This window comes from Macadamia integrifolia, unplaced genomic scaffold (genome assembly GCF_013358625.1).
Source record: "Macadamia integrifolia cultivar HAES 741 unplaced genomic scaffold, SCU_Mint_v3 scaffold456, whole genome shotgun sequence".
Taxonomy (NCBI): Eukaryota; Viridiplantae; Streptophyta; class Magnoliopsida; order Proteales; family Proteaceae; genus Macadamia; species Macadamia integrifolia.
In genome coordinates, this window is record NW_024870455.1 from 298,940 (window position 1) to 319,955 (window position 21,016).

Sequence of the window (21,016 nt, forward strand, 5' to 3'; positions counted from 1 at the left end):
TTTCCCTCCCGCTTTTTTTAATGCATTTACTATTCACCAAAAAAAAAAAAGTCAAAGATGGCAATACAACAACAACAACAACTCAGCCTTATCCCAACTACATGGGGTTGACTACATGGATCTTGCTCTCCAATCAGCTCTATTCGACATCATACTTAAGCAAAAGGTTAAGGAGTCTTAATTTTCTTACAGTGAACATAAGAATTAATATCTCACTCCATAATCTTGTGGCCAGTGTCTAAAAAAAGTCAATATGAATTTCATCTGTTGGAACCAGTTACAGTTTTGACTTTTTCCAGATTTGCATTAACTATGAACAAATTACTTATAAAATTTATCTTGCAGAAAGAAGTCCTTTGTCTAAAAATGGATGTAGTTTATGAACATTACACATTCACACATTTAAGACAGCTAAAAGAGAAGTGGAATGGGAATTTTACCTTCTGGTCATATAAATATGGTCCATAGTTCACCCGCCCCATGTTTTCAACCTATTAACATAGAAAAGAGCACATAAAAGAAGCTTCTTTCATAAATCCAGAAATACAGCCAATATAAAATTTCATAATTCTATTGCAGATGTCCATGAATTTTATCTTGTGATTTATTGATTTAATATATTCAGATTTCCAAATACAATTAAAATTTTTTTAGCATTTTTATTTCTCTAAACCAAGCTGTATTGAACTCATCAGCAAACATAAAAAACTAAAACAGAAAAGCAAAAGACTGAAGGCACACCTCTAGTTAATTTGGAGAAAAGATCCCCGTATTGTAACAGTTTTATGATCGGGAATCAATTGTCATTTTACCAATGGGAAACCCATTTATTAAAAAAAAAAAAAATGTGCTTGAATCAGCCTAAATAAGACTTTTACATTCTACTAAGAAATGCATCTAAGGTTTTCAGATGTTACAAAGATAAAATAGAAACTTGATTATTTTTGTTCCTCGTTCAAAAGTTATGAAAGCATGATGCTCCTTTGGACCTTAAAATGACTGCTTAGAATGGAATTCCTTGTCACAGAGTGGATTTCTCTAGGAATAAAGTTTTGTTCTTCTTGGTATGGATAAGATCTCAACGGCAAGCAAGAATGTTTTCAAATTTAGTGGTCAAAATTCTAGCAAACCTCCTCAAATCACAAATTCAAAATTGTGCAACTTTATTGGAATATAAGAACCAAGACATATAACTAAAGAAAGCTAGATAAGCTCCAAATACAGGAAAAACAGCACTACCAAGATATTCCCACCAAAATGGGTAATTTTGAATTTTTTTTTATTTATTTTTTGAAATTTTTATTTTTTTTTAAATAAAGTCAAATGCTTAAGTTTAACTACAAGTCTAAAACAAACATGAGCTGCTTTCCAATTTACCAAATAGTTCTCTTTTGCTAATAGCACAACTAAACTTGGTTCTTATTTGTATTTCCAAATCACATTATTTAAGATTGATTAACTTGTCAAAGGCCGATCACGAACGATGTGTCAGCTTTCACATCTGATGATATGATCATACACAACATAGAGTAGCTACTAAACTGATGAGAAGGAATAGTTTGGTGCAAGTTTTAAGCTCTAAAGAAGGACAAGTGAAAGGGCTGAAATGGATGTGGAGTTTGGCACATAAGTAAACTTGCAATTGCCAGCCAGTGATTGAATAGCAGATATGACCCAAGAAATAGTGGATTGTGGAACAGGACCTACATATCGAACACAAAATAATTGCACAAGAGTTGATTGGGTTGAGTAGCAAAGCTGCAAAAGGCCCAAACCATTATTCTTAGCCAACAATGAAATAAAATTGCATTGCTCTAGGTCGGAAGAACTTCTGTTCTCGCCCAAACTATATACATTGAAGGGCAAGATATATTATAGAATATGACAATAAAGAATGGCATGTTGAAACCAAAAATCACAGAATAATAAAATTAGTTACAACTTGGTTAATGAGTTTCAAATTGCAACCATTGTACAACACCTATTTCCTCTTAATATTTGGTGCTCATAACAACTGCAAGAAGATTCGGACCACCACTTTATCGGTTTATCCTAGTTGGCCATAGCCACAGCATTAACCCATGGATCGATCCCTGGATTCGACGTCTCCTTCAGTGGCTGATATCTTTGATCCCGCCACTAGACTTGGAAGGCCTCCGTTGTTCGGTTTTGGTGGCTGCCCGAGCATGTAAATGCAATCCTCCCCAGCCCTATCTCAATCCATGAAGAAGTTGATCGGGAATTGAAGAGGGGAGAACAAGTAGACATCGAATGATCAATTTATTTTTCTCGTTATCATGGCATTCGTCATCAAGATGGATAGCTCTTACACGATCAATGAACTCATACTAATAAAAGTACTTGTTGCAAGATAATTCGGTACACTAGCAAAAATCTTCTATCGTACGTCCCCTTCCAGTACGTCTTTTGATTATTCTATTCTTGCAACGGCTCCTCCCAAAATTGAAACAATTTCTAATAAAGAGCCAACTATTGAAACGCTCACATGCTCTGATTGCCCAACAAGTGAATGGTGCTGGTCCCTTTTATTCGAGTCCCTTTCGCTCCAAGTCGGCTTGGGATCTCATCAAAGTTTATGACACTTTGCCCCTTGGCACAAGTTGGGTTGGTTCAAGTTCCACATCCTCCACAGCTTCACTGTCTAGCAGGCCCTCTCCAACTACCTCCCAACAAAGTCTTTTTTAATTCTGCATCAGATTGTTGTCTCCCAGCTCCCTATCTCTACTCAAATGCTTCTGAGGATGTGGAGCACCTTTTCTTCACTTGCACCTTCTCTCCTATATCTAGAAAAGGCTTCTACCCAAATATTGGCTCGAAGCCTAGGTCCCATGGTCCTTGCACGTGTCACCAAGGGAGAAGAAATGTCGAAAAAACTCTTTCGATCCACTTACCAAGGAGTCGAACACTTGCCCTCCCTGCTTTGTTACCATGTTTGCTACTGTTTGCTCGAAAAGTTATCGAAGGGCAACATCAATGTATACATCAACACTTCCATCCTCTCTTATGCAGCCCTCTCAATACGGTTTGATTGAGCTTGTTCAGTTGTTCTCTTTCTTTTGGTAATTAAATTATTATTCATCCAAAAAAACATATATAATATATATTATATCATAGATGCCACGGTGACAAGGTGATCCAAGGATGTGGTGAAGGGGAAAAAAACCAAGGCGACCAAGGTGCCCTCCCAACAAAGGGCGCATAGGCGACTACTTGACAACTATGTACAACAATAACAACAATAATAACCTTATCCCAACTAAATGGGGTTGGCTATAGGGATCTGATATGGAGAAAAAAAAAGAAAAAAAAAGAGGTAAGAGAAGAAAATAAAGCAGTAGTCAAAGACACATCATAGGAACATCCCATAGAAGGGATCAACTGAATGGGTCCTTATCCTCCAAAAAACTTTATCCCTGCTTATACTCAAATCGAGCCCCAACATATACATATCTTTTCTTATCACTTCTTTAATAGTCATTTTAGGCCTGCCCCTACCTCTTCAATCGTCCTTGAAAACTTTATTATACACAACACATATACTTTGGCCCATTCATTTAACTTTATAACGACCCAAGAATACGGTAAGTACCAGACCCGCCTGGGAGATCGGTGAGGTGTGCCCACCAAGAATACGGAAAGTACCAGAGGGTTTGGGAGATTGGTGAGGGTCCACAAACTTTAGTTCTACATCGCCTAGGGAGAGATTACTGGGCTAGTTAATAACCTTTAGCCTCCTCAAAGTGGCACAACGCGTTTTAAAGCCTTGAGGCCCATGGGCCAAAGAGGACAATATTGTGCAAGGTTAATGGGGCCGGGGCATTACAGATGGTATCACAGCCGACCCCGATAGTTTGTGGGGCCACAACGGGGACGTTGTGCCGAAAGGGGGGAAGTGTGACGACCCAAGAATACGGAAAGCACCAGACCCATTTGGGAGATCGGTGAGGTGTCCCACCAAGAATAAGGCAAATACCAGGGGTTTGGGAGATTGGTGAGCGTCTGCAAACTTTAGTCCAACATCGCCTAGAGAGAGATAACTGAGCTAGTTAATAACCTCTGGCCTCATTTACATGGCACAATGCGTTTTAAAGCCTTGAGGCCCATGGGCCAAAGAGGACAATATTGTGCAAGGTTAATGGGGCCGGGCCATTACAGCCTTACCCTTTTACCCTTCTTAATAGACCCTCATTTGGAGGGTTAGGGATAAAGATTTGATACCATTTACGTTTCAAAACGTTTATCTAAATATAGAGGGAAAGGGTAAGTAGAATAAAAGGAGTGGATAACCTCAAGAAGATGGTAATTCTTTCACTTCGGAATACCATTTTGTTATGGGGCATGAACACAAGAGATTTGAGCCATGATACCTTGCTTATCAAGATATTAATGGAAGCTCTTGTGAATATATTTGGTTCCATTATTACTGCGAAGAATCTGAATCTACGCATTGAATTGGGTCTAGATCATGGCACGAAATGAGCGAAAACAAGTAAAGGCCTCTGATTTAGCACAGAGGAGATAGACCCAGGTTAGATGAGTGCAGTCATCAATGAATAATATAAACCATTTGAAACCACCCCGAGCTACAATGCGAGGAACTTCACAAATTAGAATGAATAACAGAGAAAAGGAACAACACTTTTATTCAAAATTGGGGAATAAGAGGAATGAGTATGTTCAGCAGGCTCATAAATGTCACAAAAGAATTCTAGGCTATGTTGCTAAAAAAAAGAAGGAAATACTAAACTCAAAATACAAAAGGAGGGATGACCAAGACGGCAGTGCCACTAGTGCAATTTCTGAAGAGCACTATTTGTCCGAAGAGTATGAGCAGAAACCTTAAGTGAGATGTGGATCCAGACAGTACTATCCATCAAGTACCCTACCATATAAGATCGTCGCTCCCGTCACTAACTCCTAAAAAACACGGTGAGTTAAATACCAAATGACATAACAATTTAGTTGAATAAGAATAAGGCCGTTACCCAGTGCACAAAGGCTTCCCGCACTTAAGCAGGGTTCTGGGAGGGTATATAGGTAGACAACCTTACCCCCTTTACGGAGAGGCTGGTTCCCAGGACTCGAACCCGCACCACTGCGTAGGCGGAAAGAGCCCTTTGCCATTACTCTTAGTTGAATAGTGGGATGATAAATAAAAAACAAATTAGCATAGAGATTAAGCAAATGAAGAACTTACGATAAGGATATGGTAGGAGAATAATTAACAGAACCTTTCCCAGAAATAGACGATAGGGATCCATTTGTAACTTGGATTTGGTCCTTACGCGAAGAAGGGAGATATGACGAAACAACTCTGAGGAACTAGTTATGTGACCAGAAGCTCCCGAACCAAGAGGGACTAGAACTAGAAGAGACGTGGAATATACATGATTGGGCAAGGTGAGAGGCAGGTGTAGTGGAAGTAGCCGAAGTAAAGGACGACGTGCCAAGTTGAGACATCATACGCTGTAGGACAAGCAGCTGATATGAAGAAAATAGAGCTGTAGAGGCAGAGAAAGATGGTTGGGAACTATTGACCGCCTCGGAGATTTGAGCATGGGAGCATATAGGGCCTTGTTTCCCCCCACGGCCACTTTTTAGGATGACCATAAAGTTTCCAACATGTCTCTCGGGTCTATCGGGGCTTGCCACAATAGTCACACTTATCGATTCCCTTGCAGAAGGACCAGCCTCAGTGGAAGAACCAGAATGGTCCATGCTTGGGATACCCTGCTGATTAGTGACAAGAGCTGAATGATCAGGAACAACGGAAGGCATTATAACAGGGTGGCAACGATCTTCATGCTGAACCAAGTTATAGGCTTGTAGTAGAGTGGGAAACTTGTCACTGCTGAGGAATTGAATACGGATTTGATCATATTCTGGATTTAATCCAGTGAGAAATCATAGAACCGTTCCATCTCGCGCTCGCGTTGAAATGTGCTAGCATCATCAGAAAATGCCATGGGAATGGTATGATAAAAATCCAGCAACTGCCAAAGAGTAGTAAGGGTGAAGGCAGTGAGGGACAAGTCCTTCAGAGTGGTCTCATGAACTTGGCGACAAAGCTCATAAATATGTGCATTGTTGCTAGGCTGTGCATATGTCTGCCGAACTGCCTCCCATAATTCTTTGGTAGAGTTCAGAAGAACAAATTGGGGCTGATTGGAGGCCTTGTAGAATTTATAAGAAAAGAAATTATTAAAGCATCATTAGCCAACCAAGTATTCAATGTGCTGGCATCGGTCGGCTTTTTTGTTCCACCCGTGAGTACCCGAAAAATGGTTGTCATGAATAGTAAGCAAATAAGCCCCAGACCAAGTGAGTTAATCGGTCCCATTTATTTTTGTAGGATCCGGCAAGAGAGATAGGCTATGGAGATGATCCCAACACGACTCACCTCACGACCCTTAGCTCCCCCTATGGAGGTGCCACTACTGGTACTCTCTGCCTCAGAGCCATCTAATCAAACAAACAAAAGGGGCTGCAAGTGGCAAACAAAGAAATCACAACATAAAATCAGCAGAACTGATCTCAGTTCATAAAAAAACTCACAGGTGGAGTGGTGTGCAATGGCCAATGGAGGCAGCCGGGGGCCAGGCAGGCTGCTTGGTGCCAGCAAAGGCAGATAAGGGTCCTGGCAGAGCTGGTAGGTGCTGGCAGAGGCAGCTGAGAGTGAGGTTTGAGAAGACGGAATCGGGGTTGGAGAACCAAAGGATCAGAGAATAGAGAATGATTTGGCTTGTCTTATATGAAAGAGGTCTTTCTTATTTATAATGTAGATACGGAATACAAAGGGACAAATATGGTATGTAGTACAAGTCCATACTGGAATGGAGTACAAGGCTAGGTAGTACACGATGTCACATTCTTATCCTATCCTTAAGATTATGTTATCAATAGATAATAACCACAAGACTAGATATGTTGAGCAAGCATATAGTAATCATTCTTCATGATCTTCGGATACATTATTCACCAAACTTACTATAAAAATAATACAATAATAGTTCAGTCAAAACCCTATAAGTAAGCTGGGGTAGAAGGAAAATCCTGAAGGTAGCGTACCAAAATAAATAAGCTGATTTTAGAAGCACATTCAATATTGGGAAGGCCAAGTGCTCTGTTCGACCATCTTTCAATTGTACCAACATATTTTGGACTTTTTCCATCATTGTTGGATGGGCATGAAACAAACACTTGGGCTCTGTCATGTACCTGCAAGCGGTATTACTGAAAGATGTCAAGTTTCAGCTGTTCATTGTTAACACTGAACTGGAAGGGGTAAGAAGGTGAATATTATTGCTAACTAAATTAGTTAAAGATGAATGTAAGGGTGGTTGCAGTGTTGTGCTTGAAAAATCATGAATCTTATCATCTACTAACAGAATATTAACATACTGATCTCTCAGTTGTATCAGATAGACATGCATAACAAACTATGAAAACAGAAAGACAAGGGACTGAACATGGTAAATCCAGAAAACCACCACAATGAGCATCCTTGCAATCTTGTGAAACCCATTTTCAGGAGTATAATAATGAATATTTGAATGCTAGCACTTGAAGAAAATTTGTTAAGATCCATGGGTGGTTCCAAACTTCCAATACATGAAACCACATGACTGCAATATGAATATATGATTGATACATAGGAACAGAAAAACAACAAATCAAGGTTTTGACAGCTTTTTCCAGGTCAAGGGGTAGGCGGATAGCCTGATATGCATTCTCAACATCGTAACATCTTGAAAATAGAAAGCCTTTATGATCTCTCTCACCCATCCAATATGAAAGCAAAAGATAAGTAAGATTAATCACTAACTTTTGACAATATATATATATATATATATATTCAATTAAACCAAAGTTTATAAATTTTCTCATTGCTCTTGGAATTCCAAGGTCTTTTGCTGGTTTTGCAGCCAAACGTTATGAATCTCCAAAGTTATGGTTTCTGATATGATATGGAAGAAAACTGAAGAAGTAACAGAGAATGAAGATGAAATAGGAATCTGGTGAAATTCAGGAAGATATAGGTGCATCAAGTGTCTTATCTGACATCAGCTTAATAGCCTGTAACCATTTGGCATCTGACGGTAGCAGCTGGTCTCTGTAAACACACTGGAAGGTCCCTTGAGTGCTTAAGCGCCACTAGAGGATTAGCATAAGTGTTGGCCTGTGCTTGCTTCTTTCTTATTTTGGCAGACGCCTCCTTTTAGGAGGGGGACTGGTGGGGGAACCACTCGTACTAGATCTATCCCTAATACGAGTACGAGTGGCCAGGGTTTTTGCCTTGGTTCCCATAACCAAAATTTAAGAAGATAAGAAAGAATAACATGAGAAAATAAAGGGTTAAAAGTTTAGATAATATTTCCCTGCCAAGCAGATCCCAATATTTCCTCAGCATTCTGACTAAAATTTTGGTTTTGAACTAGGTCTTGACCTGATGCAAAACCAAGATTTGGCCTTGAAGAAACCCAAGTTCTTTTTCCATATAAACAAAATGGGGAATATTACTGATGGATAGAGACAGACAAGGGTCATTCACCACATAATAAATATAGGGTGAAGTTTTGGATATCTAAAATTTGTTCTTGGCAGATGGAATGGTAGACCATGATCCTATACCCATCGCCATCTACATACAAAGTTTTGGTGAATGCCGCTTTAAAATATGCATGAAACAATATAATCTATCAAGAACGGTAGCAATTGAGTCCAATACCAAATTCGAGTTTGGGCTGCACTCAGTCCATCAGCTAACCAAGGATCGGCCCTCATTCAATAATTTTAGGAGGGAGTATAGAGTTGGGCTAGGGCAGCACTAGCTAGACAAGTCAAGCATCTTCTTGTAAAATATTTAAAAAGGGTCAGCCCCCTAATGGGGCATCAATACAATGGAAGAATGGAAGACAATAAATGCATATCAAAAGACAAGAAATCATGCAGTTAAATCACATAACAGTGATTTAATTGCTTCATTTGCACCCCCTCCTCCCAAGGACTATTCTCTTCTGCCTCTGCTTGGGACTTTATTCTCACTAAGGATTCTCTCCCCTTGTTGCAAAATCTTCTATTTAAAGGTCATCATAGCTTCACCGCCTAGCACGCCCTCTCCAACTGCCTAGCTACCTAGAGCTTTCTTATCCATCGGCACATTCAAGTCCCCCCTTCCTACTGTCTCTGCTGGAATGGATCTGAAGATGTTGATCATCTTTTCTTCTCCTATCCTTTTTCCTCCTCAGTCTGGAAAAAAGTTCTAAGTCCTACCGGCCTTCTTCTAGAAGGATCCTTCCCTTGAGAAAAAAAGGACCCTCTTTTTGCGATGCTTTTGGAAAGCTAGCCTTCTGTGCCATGATTAACCATATTTGGATGGAGCGTAATCTCTGTAGAGGGACTTCCAACTTTATATCATTTGATAGGATTTGGAAAGCCATCTACTTTGATTTCAGCTCAAAGCTTGGATGCCTTTGTCCCCGCAAGGTCCGTGACACCTGAAGGAACTGGCTCACTGTTGTCTCCTAAAGTCTCCCTTCTTCTATGATTATCCCCCCCCCCTTTTGATGTTCCCCATTGTTTCTTTTGGGCTGCTTCATAGCCCTTGCAGGTTTCTTCCTTAGTGGGGTCAAGCATTTGTGTTTGCCCTCGCCCTCGCCCTCCCCCCCTTGTATATTCTTTCTCCTGCTTGGTAATGGATTTTTTATTCATCCAAAAAAAAAAAAAAAAAAAATACATAACAGTGGTAGAAACAGAGATAAAATGTGTACCTTTGCTATGGAAAGCATGCTTTCATTTTCTTTCACTGGATATTCAGCTACATACATCAAAAATCCAAACATCTGGACATACAGTTGATGTTAACATTTAGCAAAAGTTTTAATCAACATACTTGAACTTGAGAAGTCAAAAACTCTCCTAAAGAAATGTCAAATGCACATGTTTACCTGACTAACTGACTCCATCGGAAGTGGATTTTTTGATTTGATCATGTAAGAAGCATCAAGTATATCAAAAAGAGATGCAAGCTTCCGCACTTTAATATGTCCATATCCCCTCCTTCCATTATTTGAAGGAATTGGTGGAAGAGATACTGAACTGTATCTCTGTATGACCCTCCGTAGAGCTGAAAGCAGTACCAAATTCATAAATAGCTCATTTTGTTGTAAGAACACAGAGTCACTCTCAAGAGGTCCTAAAAAAAAAAAAAAAAAGCGCTGATATAAAATAATTCATCTACTAGCAGTAATGGCCCACAGAATGGAAATGATCCCACTGGGAGAGAGAAAATATTGGAGTACATTGGAATATTCTTCTTTGGAAAAAGGTGTTCGTACTAGACAGCGGTATAAACATGGAATTACAACAGAGGGATAAGTGGACTAGCTGGCTGAAGGGCAAAGAGAAGAACAGCCTACTCAATTACAACTAACTAACATCTCAGCGAATTGCCGATCTCTTTCCCAAGGGATGATTTTTCTTTCATTCAGAAAAGCCTCCATCTTGCATTTTCATGCGCTCAATAGGAAATGGAATTGGGAACATTCAAGGAGGTTGATCCACTCGTTTGCGAGATATCAACTTTATCAAGCTGTAGTTACTTGTAAAACTTCATAGAGACTTGAAACATTTATTTTTCAAATTCACTTAACGACTGAACTGGCTGACTATCAGATGTATCCCAACCATTTCTACACTGAACGTTTCTTGAAATAATTTTCAAAATAAGAAAACCATGATTTTCAGTCACCAACATGAAATAATAGCTCTTGTATTCTAAATTGAATTGAAATGCGAGCTTGCTAGGTTGGTGAAGACTGTTGGATTTATACTGTAAAAAATTCACTTTTAACTACAAATCACTGATCAAATATCATATTTAACTTCACCACAGATGATTACACTATGAAACTCTTAAGAATATGTTAAATGTTCCTTAAGTGTAGGCATTCAACAATTCAATATGACTCATTGACCAAGGAACAACTCTCCATAATACTACTGAAGGCCATATAATTACCAAACCACTAAGTTAACTAGAACCAATTCCCCAGAACATTAATCACACCCCCTCTAAAGGAACATTTCTTAACCACAAGATAAATTACAATTTGCAGAACGATAGAAAGATCAAAATACCAATGATCACTGCATCACTTTCTTTCACAAAGGCATTTAACAAACATTTTTTGGCAATTGGTGCTTAGTTCTAGTATATATGCAATCCATCTATTAGCGGAACCCAATACAATATCAAGAAGTGTAGAAAATACCTCTGAATTTCAAATTTTCTACATCACCAGATTCCTTAATTGGTGCATCCTGGAAAGAATAAAAATCAGTTCTTATGTAACGAAACTGACTCAGAACAAAATACAGGAACATTTCAGAAGCTTCATAGTGATGCTCACATAGTCATAGGAAGTAAGGTCAGGCTTGTAATCAGAATCATCTACACCCGTGTTTGCTCCATTAAAAAATCCAAAGTTTGTACCACCATGTGCCATCTGAAATTTTGAATAATCGACACTATTATAGAATTTAAAGTTTAAACAATCATATACAAAAAGAAAATTTGGGACTGCAAACATACATAAAGCACTGCTGAACCATTTCGAGACAAAATCGTTTCCAAGGCAGATGCTGTAAAATTAGCATCAGTCTTTGCAAGCTTCTCTCCCCAGTGAGTTAGCCAACCTGTGTAAAATTCCCTGAAATAACGAGCTTCAGGAAAACAGACTTCCCACCAAACATATACTACAGGAAGAAAATGAAAATACTAACGCTGAAAGAGGGGGCGATCTTCCAGGTGCATTGAACTCCTTCTGCAACTCAAATATAGGCCAAGGAGCATCCCCAGTTGTGAAGTCAACCGCTGCGAATTAAAATGTAAGTGGTTTTAAGGCAATTATGAAATAATTTGTGTGTAAACCTGCTACAAAAAATCTTTGTTTATGCATTCAACCTTTCCCCTTTTTTCCTTAAAAAAAAAATGTATCTCATATAATTAACGAAAGAGGTATCATATGGTATTTTTCTTTTCTTCGTTCATACGTAAGCTAGAATCCATAGATAAAAAGGGGACCACAACGAAGTGCAAGTTCCACTTCTTAGGGTCATAGGTGTAGATTGGGGTTGGTCCCAACTATCAGATTTTTTTGCATTAAGTGGCTGCCATAAGACTCAAAGCCACATCTTCATGCTGGCAGCCACAGTTTTTTACCATCACACCAAGCAAAAGCCCCTATTAGTAGACCGATCTAATATATATGTATGTATGTAATGGCACCATTAGTAATACATGGTAAGATTGTAGTTCTTACATAATTAGAAGATCTGTTTTATTCCACCCATTGTAATGTACTCTCCCTTCTTTCCTTTTTTTTTTTTCTTGGGTGGGGGGGGGGGTGGAGGTGGGGGTATGGGGGCAAGTAACAATGTACCAATCTGATGAGAAAGCAAATAGAGTACATGCAAAAGTACAACAACAACTAGGAATACAAAGATGGGACTCAACACTACATAAGCATCAATGGCCAACCCCAAAACACTCGAATCCCCTAATGCATCAAAGAGGCGTAGCCTCTGTGCTTTTCTTATCCACTATAACTGACAACCTGGTGCAACATCTGGGTTCTCGGGACCTCAAATTTATGTTTTTGAAACTACTCAATAAATAAATAGGACCAATGAATAGAGTAAATTGTGGGGATCTCGGGGGGGAGGGGGGGTGGGATACAAGAGAATGCAATCAGGGATTTTCCCTCTTATGTGTAGAATCTAATAATTGTGTTCAAAACTGTGAAATAGTGCATCAAACAAGGTTCTAAAACATAAAAATTATTTTGAGAGACGATTCTTATGCATGTAATGATTCCAACAGATCTCCCCAATGCTTAAAACACCATTTCTACAACTCTATATGCATCAAATAACAATTACAAACTGTACATTGAAAGTCCAAGAGAAAGACATGATTTTCAACATTTCCACAACTTCTACAAGGTCCTGCATTTTTTTGGTGACTTCGGTTCCACTAAGACTGAAGTGATCTACATTCAAATTTAATTCCATAAATGTCACATCTTAGAACATTACCAAGGAGAAAGAGAATCACACCATTCTTTTCTTCCTATTTGCCAACCCTTACGAAATTCAAGAGAGTGAAATATTCCTCAGACAAGATTGGAATGTCTAATTGTATTATTATTATTATTTTCCAATCAGACAATATGTAATTGTATGATTTTGGATAAGTTGCATTCCATAATATGCTATAGAAGGATTTTCTTTAGAGCTCTCTTCATATAGTCAATGCCTTCCACATGGTTTTGCCTTCGATCTACAACTCACTATATCACTGTTACTCAAACAACCCCTCGCCACACCACCCCCCCCCTCCAAAAAAAAAAAAAAAGGAAAAAAAAGAAGAGATAATTCACCCGGTCTATTCCAGGCCTGAATTATGAAGTAGCAGCCAGCTACCTTGTTAACATTTACAACAATATGATGCAAAATAGAACTATGATTTAATGCTTAGGCAGGGAAGGAGAGGGATGTCTTTACTATTTGGTGTTTTCATAAAGTAAAATGCATATCCTAAATTTCTTGTCATGAAGTTAAGGAAACACTCAACCTGAAAATACATCAGAGCCACGAATTGTTCCTCTTTCAAGAGTTTCCTTTGAACCCCCGTCTGTAGTATACCTGAATTATTCAAACACCAAAATATTGTTACCCAAAGTAAATCAGAACAGAGAACTAAACCAGAGGGTTTTATGAATTTATTATCAACATTCATGATTTAAGAAGTAAATTCCTCCTAATAAATCATAGACAACACAACTATGGAAACAAAAACTGGAAACATAACACCATGAGCGATATATATATATAATATATCCATGCATGAGACACAAATATATACTGATATACATGTGAATTAAAAGGTAGACTGGATAGGCCTCCCACCTAACTTGGCTGGACAGCACACACTGTTGTACCACAATCATAGTTATTAAATTCGGATTCGGGAATTATTCGGATTAATTCGTTTCATTAATTCAACGATTTGGTCAAAATATCAGTCAAAATAGCAGAGATAATAAAATTCGAGTTCGGATTTGGATTCGGGAATTATTTGTTTACAAAAATAAAAAGTAGACAAAAAATTCAAATGTTATTTTTAATATTTGCAATACTTATTTCATATTATCTATCAATTATCATACGCACATAACATACAAATGATATAAAAATTAAAATTTCAAATTTTAAACACAAAAATATTATATTTAGCTTCTTTTTTTTTTTTTTTTTTCTAAACTCATTTCCTATTACTCAAATAATTGAATCAGAGAAAGAAAGATTGAGAGGGGGGACTAAGCACAAATTCAGCTAGACCCACGTTACCCACCATGCATATTCACTTTAAAGACTAGAGAGAGAGTAACGACTGTATGACTTAGTCAAACCAAAATGGGGTGAGAGAATTTTTTTTTTTTTTTTGTGAGAGATTAACTTAGGAAAGATAAGCTTTGTCGGTTTCTGTTAAAAAAAGAAGAAAAGTAACATTAGGATAATAAATGCATAATAATCACACTATTTTCTAAATGATTATTGACTTATTCAAGATAAAGTTTTATTTTTACATGGGATTCAGTTATAATTCGGACAACATTCGGTTCGGCCGAATTATTCGTGAATTTTTAAAAAGTCCATAAAATTCGAGAATTTTTTCAGAATTTTTTATTTGATTCGGATTCGGACCGAATTATTTGTAAAATTCGATAAAATTCTGTTTGGCCAAATTATAATTCGGAGAATTTAATGACTAGGACCACAATACCACTAGGAAGGATGATAGGGAGATTACGGCGATGATGGCCACATGTCAAATTTTCAGGCTCAAATTCAATCACATACCCTCCCATATACACCCACCTTTGTATGTCCATGCAGCCTTTCAGTAATCCCAGATTTTTGAATGCTTCGTTTTACCATTTGGCAAACACTATTTGGATGGAACTTGATGCAGGGGACCTTGGGTTCTAACTCTCCACTAACTTTTAGCCCCATTTAACATACCGTGAGGCACAATTAGGAGTGTTGCCCAACCAAGGTAGGTGGGTGACTCATCCAGCCAACCTTTGACAGTGAATTGTAGTTCAAAACATGTAATGTCTAATGCATGTATATATTTACAGTTTTGTTGCAAAAAGATAAGTCAAAGTGAATATAAGAAGGCTTATGTGACCCAGGAAACAGAATAAAAGGACAAAAAATTAAGAGTGACAGAAGAGAGAAGACGAAGAAGAAAGAAATGTTTGCAAATTCATGTGACAATTGTTGAATTAATGTTGTCCCAATATTGTTGGTCCATGAAAATATGTACATTAGAATATGCAGTGAAATTTTCCTTCAAAGATCGATAGAAAGGTTTGAAGAAAGAATCTTTACAAGATTATGTCATCTCCAAGGTGTGTCCTAGCCAAAGTAACGAGATGGCGAAGATAGCTTTTGTCATCTCCATACGAACCATACTCATTTTCAATCTGGCAAAGTAATCTTTACTTAATAATAAAAGTAAAAGAAAAACAGAACCGCAACATTTCTGTATACAACAATGGCGAAGATAGATTTTGTCATCTCCATATGAACCATACTCATTTTCAATCTGGCAAAGTAATCTTTACTCGATAATAAAAGTAAAAGAAAAACATAAACACAACATTTCTGTGGACAACAAGATAAGAAGACTTCAAATTCTTAAAAGTTCAATATTCAGGTCAACAAGATGAATTCCAAGTGAGAGACCTCCAGAAGGACCAAACAATGAATCCCAAGTGAGATGCCTACAGAAGGACCAAACAAGGCTTCACTCTAGTGCATTCTTCCTGCAGGAATTGGATTTAGGCCTCTACCCATTGTTCTCTGACTTTAGGATTTCCTGAGGAGTGGTTCTGTGAAGGTCAAAGTTATCACAACCTTGACACAGGCCTTCTTTATCATTTTTACAGGAAGGAGATACTAAAGGTTCAAGAAATATATGAAGTAATTGACTTTGCAAATATGTCATCCATCAACAGGAAGTATTGAGTATCTCTTATTAAAGGTTCAAGAAGGGTAATTGAATTTGCAAACATGTCATCCATCACTCCAGGGTATGAAATCTTCATTGAAGCAGACTCTACCATCATTATTTTTCAAGAGCTTTGGAAGGAGTCAAATAAATTGTCTCATTTAAGAAAATCAAATTGAAGTAGGAACTTCCAGAAACTATCAAGGTGATAATGAAAATCAGAATTTTCTCAAAGATCCAACCCCACCGAGTTCCGTACCTTAAACCAAAGAGACCGAGATAAACTGCACTGGATTTTCTACTGCTACCCAGCCTAAAAAGTATGGGAGAGATCCTTACAGATAACAAGAAGGTTTAGAGTATTCTAATGTACCCAGATTGGTTTATATAAATGAATTAGAAATACATGCACTAATGCATGGTAGCAGGTATTTATATCTTCCTTTTGGACCTTTTCAGTTAAAGGTGAACACTCTCAAAGTAATGTAATGGGCAGCAGCAGGTTGGGATTTTTGACGATCCTTAAGTTTCACATTAAGATTCCAAGTCGAGCTCCTCTACTCCAATGTAGTATTTTGTTTGTTTGAAGCAGAATACTTTACTTTTCACAAGGAGTATAAGATCTTTAATTTTCCTTCTGGAGCCTTTGGCAATAAAAAAGGTGATAGCCAATGTGGTTTTGGGCACATTAATGAAGGTTAAATCATAGAACCTGTCTTGCATCATTATTGAGGTCCAAATACAGTCTTCTCTCATTCTTACAATGACTAAAATTTGGAAATTCTCCTGCATGAAGTGTACCTAAAGCCCTTTCTGCATAGAAGGATTCATTATGTACATGCATATAATTTTTATTACCAATATATTACCAGTAATCAAAAGAAAGACTAAGCAAGGACTAAAAAATCCACTTACCTGGACCATAACAATAGGACCTCCATTATTGTAAAGAAGTGGAGCTATTTTAGGAAGTAGAACAGTCCACCATTTATCCACCTGTGACAAATAACAACAAATAAGTCCAGTCCATCAGAATGTGCATCAACAAGGAAGAACAAGAAACAAAACCAATGTTTATAAAATAAAACATGATTACAGTCAGAGACTTAAAATTTTTAAAATCTTCTCTTGCAGAGTGCATGTCTCTTACAGAGCAACTGGATGCCCATGCAGGTGAGGGCCATTTGTAGAATCAGAAACAGGAAGAACCACCTCCAATATCCGACTAGCATATTTCTACCTCTAGACCCCTTTATCAGTCCTTCACCATATTTTGAAGGAGCCATAGCATATAGGAAAAGAACTAACTGTGTTTTACTTTGTTACTGTTATTGTGTTATGTTTCCTTTCATTTTTTTACTTTTCCTTTGTGTCCTTGCACAGATCCATGTAGCCGACCCCATTAAGTTGGGATAAGGCTTTGTTGTTGTTTGTTTATTGTTTGTTGATAGCATATAGAAGAAAACTAATTGTATCCTAAGGGTATCTTGGGGAAAGCCATTGGTGAAGGATGTTAAGAAGTCCAAGGATAAGTGTAAAATGAACTCCCAAGACTGAGTTGCATGGGAAGATAGGAGGTCGGGCAGGTCCAATAAACGCCGATTCCAGAGGTTCACTAGGAGTCTCAGACTCTGATTCACGGGATCTTCATCACCAGTATCTGCTGGGGAATCCAACTCATCCATTATGTCTGGTGCACCCACCCGAAGGATCTTAAGTTTGACACTCCATGTCCCAAAGCTTAAGTTGCTTGATTTTTTAACAGATATCTCCAAAAGGAATCGCATTTTGAGTCTTCAACTCCTTCAAGGTACTAGCCTTTCAAACTATGTAGATTACATAATTCAAATTATTGGCCATAACTCCAAAAAAGGTAAATCCTGTCACAGACTGATAGCTTGAAGTATTTTCTATTAATTTTAATATTCACCTCAGTTTCATTAGAGCTTGAGTTCACTGAATTTGCAACTAAGACCATATCTGACTAAGCTTTCAAGGCTTTTACCTTTGGGCTTTGAGAAGATAACTCTAAAGTTAAAGTACATTTAACAAAATTATTTCTTTTGGAATATTTACAGCATAAAGTAGGAAAAGCCCTGAAGCAGGGGGGGGGGGGGGGGCATGGTTCTTGGGGTTCTGCCACAAAGCTTCCAAAACAAATAATTTGTGGGCCATGCAATTTTGAACCTAAGAAGCTGGCTTCTGGAAGCCCATAAGAAAAAGCCCCAGAAGCTTAGCCAAACATGCACCGAGTCTTATCACAACTATTTGAATTCAGTAACATGAATCCTGTTTTGACATTCATCTAAAGGCAAAGCATGATAAACGCTTCAATGCCAACCATCTTTGGCATTCTCCTTGTCCTTTCACAATCATATACCCTAGGTTAACAGTTGCGTGGTAAGGTTGCTAGAATCGTGGCATTGCACAACAAAGTGTAGGGAAAATGAGGTCCAAACATAAAAGGAGAAATGAAGTAAATAAGAAAAGGAAAAGATAAAAAGGCATGGCATACAGATGAAAGAACGATGAAAGTAAAAGTAAAGAACAAGATAGGAGAAATTCATCTAAATGGGGTCGGCTACATGGATCCTAGTCCTCCAATATGCTCTATCTGAGGTTATACTAGGGACAAGACCTAGACTCTGCATGTTATTCCTCACAACTTCTCCTATGGTCATTTTAGGTCTACCCCTAGATCTTTAGCTCCCTCAAATATCACTCCTCTTTACTATGGCATCCACATGGTTAAAAGTATCGACTGTATCAGCCGATAGATATCGGTATCGGTTGGCACCGATACGATACACGGATTTAAAAAAAAAATTATGTATCAAAGTGTATCGTATGATACTCTCCGATACTCATTGATACGTACAATTAAGCCCTAAACAATTGAATAACATGTGTATTGGTTTGTATCAAAGTGATACTCACTGATACACAACCGATACTCGATACTCACCGATACTATCTACGAAACCTATTTCATTTTCGAAACAGAGCTTTTTCTTCTCATTGGCAATACTTAGGTTTCCAAAATTTGAAGTATAACTGCACTTTTATCCAATATATTTCACAATCTTGATATACCATTCTTTCATATACTCCTTGCCATGAATTATGGCATCCACATGTTGATCATCTCCTCCAGTTTACATCTGTAGAGTCCTTGCAGCCAGATAAGTGTCTTCCGTTTGATTTCTCCATTTCATTTAATTCTTAATTTCTATAAGAATCATTACGACAACTAATGTCATCATTTCTATTTAATGTTGTTTGTTCTTGCAATAAGTCAAGTGTTTTGATCCTTCCACAAAATTGAACTTTGTATCTCATGTCATAATTGCTGAAGTTACTGTCATCCCTTTTGCAATGTTCTAGTAGCATTTTTGTAAGAAGCTGGAATGGCAAGATCAAAAAATTAAGTTTGTTCTACTTCATGTTTTTGCTATGTTTGAGTAGATTTAGGTAAAAACAAACTAAAACATTGCATCAAACATGAATTCTTGCATCAATTTGTTCAGAGATTTTAAAATTTCTTAGAAAGTCGACAATAGACCATTACTATATGTAAGAAACCTCATCCTTTTGAACAATTTCAATTGAATACACTTGTCTCTCAGTACAGTGGTCTCCATTTTAGTCTTTATACATGATATATGTTATATATAGCTTTTTTATTTTACTGTTTTAATGCAAAAGTCTATAAAAATGAGTTTCTTGTCCATTTATGTGCGCATCGTTTGTGTATCTTACAGTCTCCGATATTATACGATATGATATGATACCCTCCGATACATATCTTAAATTTAGCCGACCAATACGAAGACCGATACCAATACTTTAATCCTTGGGCATCCCCAGGCCCAGGCCCCCGTTGAACATGACCAAAGCACCTCAAACCATAGAGGCATAAAGAAGGCTAATTGGGGATAGTAGTCGGCTATACGCAAGAAGAAGAAAAAACAACTATCTTTGTGGCTGGAAGAATAGAAAGAAGAAGAAGAAAGAAGAAGAAGAAAAAGGAGGAAGAAAAGGAGGCTCGATCCAGCCTTTTCCAGCATTGGATCGAGTCCCTCTCTTTCCAGATTTCAGCAAATCTTGTGGGCCCCATTAGTTGTTAGTTTAGTAGTTTATTTTTAGAATATTCTTTTCCTTGTTAGTCTTTTAATTAATTAGGAAACTAATTTATTAGTTGTTAGTTTTTAGAAAGTCTTTATTTACTTTCCAATTAGCTCTTTTTATTTTAGTAACTAAGTTTATTATTTATGTAATGGCCTAGGCCACGATGGGGTTAATGAATGAACAATAATTTTTTTAATGCAAAAGGTTATCGTCCTCCTCTCTCTCACGATCTCCTCTCACTCTCGGCTTCTCTTTTCTCGCCTCTCTCTCTTTCTTTCTCGCTATTCTCTCTTTCACTTCCTTGTTTTATCGATTACTATTCTAGTTTGCTGCAGTTACTGGATATTGCAGAATGGAGATCAACTCAGTTGCAAAATATTCAGGGGAATGCTGCTGAACAATTAATCACCAAACTGGAATTTTTCCTTCATTAAATAAGGTGGACTGCACTCTTATCTTGGAAGCCCTTGAGTTCTTCTTTACTCCTCTGACTTGGACAGTAGGTAAGCAATTAAAATAAACCCCCCCACCTCCATTAATCCCCTGTTATATGTTGCAGCCCCTTATCATTGAAACCAGCCCCTGCCCCTTTGTTTATGCCTATTTTACCTACTGTTTTAAGTCTTTTCTTCACTGTTATATCTCCAAAACCCTTGCTGATTTTCTATTTTAGTTGGCTGCTAGAGGACATTGATTGTTTATATATCTTATTTGGTGTCTAGATTGATTTGTGCTGAACCTAACATTCGCATGACGTTTGTTCCCTTCCTCATGTCCCCACTTGAA

At 37.7% G+C, this 21,016-nt stretch overlaps 1 protein-coding gene across 1 annotated transcript in view; it reads right to left on the bottom strand.

Annotated features, from left to right (window-relative positions):
* The window catches only part of LOC122068749 (beta-galactosidase 17), a 40,056-nt gene that overhangs the window by 7,156 nt on the left and 11,884 nt on the right, over positions 1-21,016 (bottom strand). The window contains exons 4-14 of the mRNA XM_042632631.1: positions 17,018-17,098; positions 15,481-15,575; positions 13,658-13,728; positions 11,806-11,896; positions 11,615-11,732; positions 11,433-11,528; positions 11,295-11,343; positions 9,969-10,147; positions 9,792-9,863; positions 7,090-7,239; positions 441-491 (exon numbers count right to left, since the gene is read on the bottom strand). Of these exons, the coding sequence (XP_042488565.1) occupies positions 441-491; positions 7,090-7,239; positions 9,792-9,863; positions 9,969-10,147; positions 11,295-11,343; positions 11,433-11,528; positions 11,615-11,732; positions 11,806-11,896; positions 13,658-13,728; positions 15,481-15,575; positions 17,018-17,098 (1,053 nt within the window). The remainder of the gene's footprint in view (positions 1-440; positions 492-7,089; positions 7,240-9,791; positions 9,864-9,968; positions 10,148-11,294; positions 11,344-11,432; positions 11,529-11,614; positions 11,733-11,805; positions 11,897-13,657; positions 13,729-15,480; positions 15,576-17,017; positions 17,099-21,016) is intronic.